General features: G+C 38.0%; 1 protein-coding gene across 2 annotated transcripts in view; it reads left to right on the forward strand.

Moving 5' to 3' along the window:
• LOC132129282 (protein kinase C and casein kinase substrate in neurons protein 1-like) overlaps positions 1-8,885 on the forward strand; it is a 55,615-nt gene extending 46,730 nt beyond the window's left edge. For both annotated transcript variants that reach the window (XM_059540808.1, XM_059540809.1), the window contains exons 2-10: positions 984-1,104; positions 3,384-3,540; positions 3,718-3,953; positions 4,302-4,445; positions 4,649-4,824; positions 5,231-5,351; positions 5,797-5,912; positions 7,353-7,549; positions 7,996-8,885. In XM_059540808.1, coding sequence (XP_059396791.1) covers positions 1,045-1,104; positions 3,384-3,540; positions 3,718-3,953; positions 4,302-4,445; positions 4,649-4,824; positions 5,231-5,351; positions 5,797-5,912; positions 7,353-7,549; positions 7,996-8,105 — 1,317 coding nt within the window. In that variant the 5' untranslated portion in view covers positions 984-1,044 and the 3' untranslated portion in view covers positions 8,106-8,885. The remainder of the gene's footprint in view (positions 1-983; positions 1,105-3,383; positions 3,541-3,717; positions 3,954-4,301; positions 4,446-4,648; positions 4,825-5,230; positions 5,352-5,796; positions 5,913-7,352; positions 7,550-7,995) is intronic.
• The last annotated feature ends 214 nt before the right edge of the window (positions 8,886-9,099 follow it).

The following is a 9,099-nucleotide window of genomic DNA, read 5'->3' on the forward strand; positions in this document are numbered from 1 at the left end:
TATTATTTGCAATATGAATGTTGCAAATGGTTTCCAAAATGAAAATGTTTTAGTTTAAATGTATATGAAATGCAATTAGTTGAAATAATAAGGGCTTGTTTCATCTTCATTTGTAATTTCATGATTACTTTCAATAGTCTTTTTTTAGGTTAAAGTGTACAATTTAGTACATTTGAAATATATGACCTCTAAAAGTAATATTGGGGAAAACACTACTGTTAAAATAACTTTACATGCACTTTAGTATGTCAGTCAACACATTAAAATAAGTGTTTTTAATGTAAAATAACTGCTTTAAAACATGGCAAAAGTTAATTTGGCATTATTATAAGTGCTCTTTTTAAATTTAAAAACATATTTTTAATATTTAAGAAACAATCATGAAAGTGTCTCTTGAAATACACTTAAGCAATCATTTATCTCATTAATATTATATATGCAAAAACATTTTTAAAATGCTTTCAACATTTAAAGTAAACTACAAGTGCACATTCATTATAACTAAACACACTTCCTTTTCACAAGCAAATGCATGAATGTCAAAGAAACCGTCTCTACTTCATTTTACCTCTTGACTGTCTGATTTCTAAAAGTCCTTGTCTGATTTTTTTCAATAAACTCTGATAAACAACGGTGAGGCTCATGAAGTGTTCTTCATCTTGAACTATGACTGAGCATCATCACTGATAACATTATGTTGTTAGCACTGCGTTGTTCATTCTGCTGATAACCAATATATTGCATACTAGCACAAAAAACAAACCAACAAACAGAAAAAAAAAATCTGGTTGGCCATGAAAAATGTTACATATTCTAATATTTGGCTTCTTTATTTTGAATATGACATCTAGTGTTTTCTAATTTCAGACATATGTTTGTGTAAATTTTGCTTATGCTTTTTCATGAATTTGCCAGTTTTTATTTTTTATTCTCGAGTGCAATGTCATTCATACATTAATTTGTCTCTGTCTCTCTCTCTTTAGTGCTTGAGGAAGTCCGCTTTTCTGCAGACGTGTTCAGTCTTGCCTCACATCACCCAGCACCATGTCTGGCTCTTACGATGAATCCGCTGTCGCTGATGAGGCCATGGACAGCTTTTGGGAGGTACAAAGACCACCATTTCCTTCCTTTAAATGTTGCATTGCTAAGTTATTCAGCCGGTCATCAATAGTTGTGTTGTTTTTTAGCCAGCTCTGGTTGGAAAACAGGAGGATGCTGTGTTCACAGTATCACAATCTGCCAGAAAGCTCTCAATGAGCTCTATTTAGATGACACTGTCGGCTCCTGTGATGTTGCCAGAGCTCTTAACATCACCCTTTATGAGGCTCTGGCAGCATTACAATCTTAACATCATGTCAGTATTAGGTCAAAGTAATCGCATATTCAATCAGTGCTCAGTTAGCGATGTAGACCAAGATTTTTGTGTGTTTTTGAACAGTTTTTAAGTCGATTCTCCAGCCCAAGGTCTATTGAGTTTCAGAGCAGCACCTGCATCCTGACTGCAGTCTGAAAGCGTTGGAAGTGCCTGATTCACGTCTGACTTATTGGGCTACTATGGGTTTTTATTTACAGGCTTATATGACTCATCAGAGCTTGTGTGAAGGTCAGTGTAACTGAACATGAGATATAACCTGTCTAGAAGAAGGACTTTACTCTAAAGGCTGTTCAGAATGGAATACTACACTGCAAAATGTAATAAGTTGAGTATACTAAGAAAACAACAGAAACTAATTGCCTTAAAATGTTCACAAAAAGTAGTTCATTATTTTTTAGTTGATACAGCTTAATACAACTTTGTATAGGTAACCAGAATATGAAGGTGAATCGTAACTTAATTTGATAAGTTAAAAAAGTACTGACTCTTTTTTCATGAAAATAATTAAAACAAGTTTTATGTTAAAAACATAAGATAAACATTTTTTTTTATTTACCATCGACTGGTTAATATTTACAACAAACCTTTGGCCTAGTGTTGCTTTGGTCTGAACACAAACTGCAGACGGCTGAATGAAAATGTAAGTCCACTGTCTGACAGCAGGTGGCGCATATGGAACAGCCGAAATAAAACTGTTTCCTGGTAACCGCTGTAAACAAAGCAGTGCTGTACTTATAAACACTGCTTAATTATGCATTTCACATGGGAATATGAAAAGAAAATGCCATCAACACTTTTCTGAAGACGGTCGGTTTCCCCTAATGCATTCATAGAATTAATTCAATCATACATTTCTCTCAGCAGTCTGCCTTAATTCAGTCAAGTTTTCACACAAAACGAAACCTACTCTGCATAAGACTCTTTCTAACTTTGCTTAAGGCTGAGCAGTTCAGTATTTACCGTGAGTTTTTCCAATCGTTATGATCAAATACAGATTTAATGATGATTAAAATGCGAAATGGGATGATTAAAATAACCTCAAGTCAACACAAAGATATATAATTTGCATTGGAGGGGTGGGACACCTGTCTATATTAGCTCACTCTGATTAGATGAAAATTATGTCTTGGAGAGCTCCCTCCAATCAGGCCACGAGCTACTGGTAGCTTTCCAGCGATGTGTTGGAGACCCCTGCACCATATATTGCCCTCTAGAGCTTTATGTCAGTATTTTTCAGCATTTGACAATATTCAATCATTTTATGTATTCATATAACCTGTATTGTTTATAAATTCCTGTTGACATAACTGCAGTGAGGACACATTGGTTTTCATCCAGGATTAGAGCTGGAGGAGTGCTCGGACACAGAGCTGTGGCAGTCATTGCGTAACCTCACATGCACCAGAATGAATGAGTCCCACCCCCCTCTTATCGCCCGCACTCTTTCCTTTCTGATGCCACCTGCAGGCACCAGGGGAATGGTACACTGTATAGTGTTCCTATATGAGTAACTCCAAACATTTTGGGGGAAAATGCCATGATTATATGTGACCCTGTCTGTGAAAACCCAGCTAAAGTCGTTTTTTGTTGATTTATTGTTCATAAGGTAAAGAACATTCTGTGAAAAAGTAACATTGATATCTTTATTACTGACTAAGACCATGTCAAAGATTGGAATCATAGTGAAATTAATGGTTGAAATCAAATTTTGAGATTAGACTTCACACTTTTCACAGAAAGAGTCACATATTATCATGTTATGTATATTTTTCATCAAATAAATAAATGCAGTCTTGGTGAGCAGAAGAGAATTCTTTCAAAAACATTCAAAATACAGTATCTTAGCGACCCCAAAGTGTTAAATGGTAAGCATATCTGTTATGTCAAACAGCTTCATCAGAGCAGTACTAAATGTAATTTTCAGAATATCATCTTGCTGATTGTACATGGGTTATGTAAACTTTTGAGCAGAATTGTGTATCAAGTTCTATGTAATATGATTTCTTAGGTGGGAAATTATAAGCGTGCTGTGAAGAGAACTGACGACGGTCATCGACTCTGCAATGATCTGATGAGCTGCCTTCAGGAGCGTGCCAAGATTGAGAAGTCCTACAGCCAGCAGCTCACTGAATGGTCCAAAAGGTGGAGGCAACTGATCGAGAAAGGTCCGAAATCTAAAGCTTCTTTCTTCATCCTCAAGAGTTTTTCAAGCAGTTATTTACATTTTTCAGAACTGTTTCTGGAAAAAGCCACCTGTGATGTAAATCATGCAAATAAAGTAGTCATCTTAGTATATTATTATATGCATTCCTGATAGTGTGTGTGTGTGTGTGTGTGGCCAGGGCCTCAGTACGGCTCTGTGGAGCGGGCCTGGTTAGCCATGATGACAGAGGCCGATAAGGTGAGTGAACTTCATCAGGAGGTGAAGAACGGTCTGATGAACGAGGATGTCGAGAAGGTGAAGAACTGGCAGAAAGACTCGTACCACAGACAGATAATCGGTGGCTTCAAGGAAACCAAAGAGGCAGAGGAGGGCTTCAAGAAAGCCCAGAAACCCTGGGCAAAGAAACTCAAAGAGGTACACATAATATGATTTTAATTATGTAAATTCTGTACCTTCATGGGATGATTCCATTAATATGCATGTAAATGATGCATATCAGCAATTTAAATGCATATTTAATATTCAGCTGATGTACGTATTATGCTTACATTATGTTTACATAGTCTACTTTTATGATACTTTAAAATATGTAAAGCCTGGAAGGATGCAAGCTGGTTTGGGACAACTCTTGAAAGCATTGTAGTGTCCTAAAAAACTGAGCCTGACTCTGTTATAACAGTCAGTTAAACTAACCCTTCTCTAAGCTTCATCCATTCATTTGCAGCATTGCGCTTAGTTAAAGTGTTGCATGTCTGGCTGCAGATGGAGACGGCAAAGAAGACCTATCACATGGCATGTAAAGAGGAGAAACTGGCTGCAGCCCGTGAGGCAGATGCGTCCGCGACTCCTGACCAGCAGAAGAAACTCCACGAGAAGACTGAGAAATGCAAACAGGACGTGCAGAAGGTGCGCGAAACTATGATGAAACACATTCAAGTATTTGCTCTAAATGCTCTTGGATTGATCCACACTGGTGATGTGATTTTCATCTATGGCCATGTTTAAAGCACAGAAATAGCATATTCAGAGGTACTTTTGTGCAACTTAGCTTCGTATTCTTTTTTAATGTTGACTGTGTCCCATGCTGTGTGTTTGTGTGTGTGCTGCAGGCGAAGGAGAAGTACGAGAAGTCTCTGGATGAGTTGTCGAAGTGCACACCGCAGTACATGGAGTCCATGGAGCTGGTGTTTGACCAATGCCAGCAGCACGAGGTCAAGCGACTGACCTTCCTCAAAGAGGTCCTCCTGGACATCAAACGTCACCTAAACCTCACCGAGAACCAAAAGTCGGTGTAAACCCCACAGTCACAAAGATAATAGCTTTTGCTGAGACCAAAACCAAATCCAGATCTCATTTGTGATCAAATGATCTGAGCTGCTCACATTCAATTTACAGCATTGTTCTTTTACAGTCTGTCAATTGTGTATTTTTTCATTTTAGGTAATAATATAGTCTCTTGAAGAACACAATAGTGATTTGGTGATGTAATATAAGTCATTATACACTGAGATGGTGTGTTCATGAATGTATTAGCTGTCTATTTAATGTCATCAGTTACTTTGAATGAACCCAGTGGCTCATGTTTCTTCCGCAGTTCTTTCCAATACAGTTGTCTAGTTCATGTTTAGTCTAGTTTAGGTGTACTTGTCAGAGCCCACTCATGAGTTTGTGTGTGTTGTTTCATGTTCTAGCTATTCGTCCGTGTACCGTGAGTTTGAACGCACCATTCTGGCCGCCAACACACAAGAGGATCTCAAGTGGTTCAGTAATAATCACGGTCCTGGCATGCATATGAACTGGCCCCAGTTTGAGGTACACACATTTTAATGAACAAAAAAAAAAAAGCTTTATCAGTCTTGTGGCTTTTTAAGGTTTCTGGGTTTATTTAAAAGATACAGGAACCAAGGGTTAATTGTCACATGTCAAAGTAGTCACAGGATTTTAAATCCCAGTAAGGCTTTAATGAAAGGGTTAATTGCATGATTTCTGCCATCTAGAAGTTGATTTTCTTAAACCATTTTTTAAAACGATGTTAAATTAGATTAAAAAAAGAATGTTCCAAAACTATATGTTTCATCATTTTTATAAAGTAGTTTCAGGTTATCAACACAGATTCAGGGAAAACTATTCTCTTCTTTACTGTGTACACTGGCATGTTAAATGAACTTAGTTTTTTCCTGAAAAAAAAAAAATGGGAATGTTCAGTTGGTGTTTATAGTGAAATACTGATTTTCTTTTCTGAATGTGCTCCTCTCAGGAATATAACCCAGAAGCCACCAATGCTGTTGCCAAGAGAGAAAAGAAGAAGCCAGATGGAGTCGCTCCTGCTACTCCGAACACAGAGCATGCAGGTCAACCAGGAGACCGCGGCAGGTCAGACATCATCTCTGCCTTCCCCAGCGGCTTCCACAGCCATTGACTTTACGATCACAGAGCTTCGGCTCCGCTGATACATCCGCAGGTGGCACAGTAGACCTAGGCCTACTGTCTGACAAAAAGCAGGCTGCAGTCGGGATTTTCCTTTCCTTAAAATAACGGATTACTTTTTTTAAAAAATAACGAAGTTACTGATTACTTACGCACGAAACTAACGCGTTAAGTTACACATTTCAGGAAAAAAGTAATTAGAGTACCCACAACACTGATCTACAGTGCTCTCTTTTTAGAGGAGGATTGCTGTCATCTTCACGCTTTAAAAAAAATGGATTCTGTGGAGTTCAACAGAGAACTCTATTCTGATTTAAAAAAAATACAAAAAAATAAAAAACATTCTGCCTGTACAGGGTTCCTGAGTTGAGTTGACTATATGTTTTTTTTAGAGAATAAAAGGTTGTAGGTATTATTACGCTGAGTTATATAAATATAAAACTATACAACCTCATATAAAATATAATATAAAACCTCAATGGTCGTGTAAAACAACACCGTTTTTATCTTGTCAAAAACAGCTCTGTTCACAGCGAGCCATTTTGGTGCATGTCTCTTTAAATGTTAATGAGCTCTGCTGACCTCGCCCTTCTCTTCCGTGGGGCATAGGTGTCAATTGCTGCCTTGGACTCCATATATGGCTTTGAGGTGGTCTTATTCAAATATATATTTACTAGAAACCTGCTGCAGATTGAAATGCATGTGGCGGTTTCAGACTCATTAGCCAATAATGAAATGGCTGCGTTTTTTCTTTTCAGCTTTTCTGAGCTGGCAGATATGCCAGATATCCAACTAAATGAAAATAATAATAATAATTTGATATCTCTTTTATTTCAGTAATAACAGCCCTGTCTTAAAATTATGATGAACGCATTATAGCAAATTATCAACAGGATTTTCAGGACTTTTAATTTGACTGAGCGGATGCATTATAAATCATGATATTTAAAACATTTAATTTTATTTGTAATTTTGCCAGATATATTATGCATACCCTGTGGTAATTAAATAGCTATTTTTATTTACTTTGGCAGGGGTTACACTGGACGCTTAATCTAAGTCTAAATGGACAAACTAAAAAGCACTTAAAAATGATCGTAGTGTTCACAGTATTGTGCACATTTAAATCTCAAGTAAAAACATCATGTATTGTGACCATTCATTATAATTCAGCCCCAGAGCACTGATTGATTGATTTATTGATTGATTGATTGATTGATTGATTGAGACATGATGCACATAGATGGTTTTCCAAAAAGCCAAACTTCAAAAAGTTCTGTTGGCATCTGGCTGTAAAACTTGTGGTTTTAATTTATAGCTGTACAAGTGCACAAACTAAGGTGGAATGGTTCCTGCTAACAGCATGTGTGCCCTGTCTTTGATTAGTGTGAGCAGCTATGAAAAGAACCAGGCGTACTCCACAGAATGGTCAGATGACGAGCAGCCCGCGGGCTACTCGGGCAACGAGACGAACGGCGGAGCGAACTCTTTTGAGGAAGACTCGAGCAGCAGAGGAGGAGTGCGGGTGCGAGCCCTCTACGACTACGAAGGCCAAGAGCAGGATGAGCTAAGCTTCAAAGCAGGTGAAGTACAGCAAAGAAAAATAAATGATGTAAGATCATCACTATATCATTAAGGCAGACTAGAGCAAAAACATAGTTTAGTTTTTGCTGAATAAGTTGTTGAAAACTGTTTCACAATTCACTCACCCCCCACTTTTTCCAAACCTTTATGAGTTTCTTTCTTCTGTTGAACAGAAAAGAAGATATTTTGAAAAATTTTAGTATCTGAACAGTTGATGGGCACCATTGACTCCCATAGTAGGAAACAAAAATACTGTTCGGACACTAAGATTTTTCAGAATATCTTATTTTGTGTTCAACAGAAGAAAGAAACTCATACAGGTTTGGAACGAGTGAAGGATTCATGTAAATGATGAAAATGAAGACATCCACACACCGCATGATGTTTTGACTATACGTCATGACTATACGTTGGGTATCTCAGTTGGACTCTGTGTCACCCACAGGTGATGAGTTAACAAAGATCGAAGAGGAAGATGACCAGGGCTGGTGCAGAGGTCGTATGGACAGTGGCCAGACAGGCTTATACCCGGCCAACTACGTTGAGGAAATCTGATCACCTGACTGGAGGACAACACACCTTTGGAGGCAGCTCTGATTGTCCGATCGATCGACATGGCAAAAATGCCAAAGACTTAACGTGAACGACTTTCCCTGAAGATGTGCAATGCAGTCTTGTTTAAAATCCAAAAATCTTAGTAAAGAAAACCACAATGTATATATTGATCTTATCTGGGAGGAGAGGAAGAGCTTGCTCACTACTAATATCTATTTGCAAATATTTAAAAAGTATATACATACATACAAACAAACAAAGAAATGACCCATCAGTTATGCAAGTACAGGCTACACACATTATATGTGCAGATTAAATGTGATTTGAAATTCTATTACTGACATTAGCATAATATCCTGCTGAACAGATATCCATGTGGCCACGCTGCTGTATTTTAGTTCAAAGTTCATCAAATGGAGTCGGTGTGCAGTTATGGGGTACTCGTCCAGTGTCACGTGTTAAACAGAAAATGACTCACAACGGGCTATTCGGTTTTTCTCTTACTCTCACCACCGGTCTATGCCTCGTTGCGCTGATTATTATATTAGGTATCGTTCTCTTGATGTCTGTGTCTTTATACATAGCAGCATGTGCTATGGAGCATGTAGCCGTTGATTCCTCAGGCCATCTGTACTGTATGCAGTTCCCACAGTGACCACAGAGGGCAGCAGACTCATGTTAACCTCTCACCTGGAAGTGACGGCAATCTCAGGCTATGTTCAGAACAGAATACTACCTAAGCAGCAGTATGGATACCGCAAACTATTATTGAAGATAGCATGTGAAACAGTGAGCATTACGCTACAACAGAATCATGCAATAGACCTCCGTCAGGGTAGTGTATTTAATTTTTGACAGGAATGAAACCGAGACTGTGAGGGATTGTATTGGTGTTTAACAACATCTTTACGAAAAACATTCAGTAGACAAAAACTCCAAAGTGTTTTGAAAGTTGTGATTCGGCAAAATGACACGATCTAGGACCTTCATACAG

The sequence above is a fragment of the Carassius carassius genome, chromosome 46, assembly GCF_963082965.1.
Source record: "Carassius carassius chromosome 46, fCarCar2.1, whole genome shotgun sequence".
NCBI lineage: Eukaryota > Metazoa > Chordata > Actinopteri > Cypriniformes > Cyprinidae > Carassius > Carassius carassius.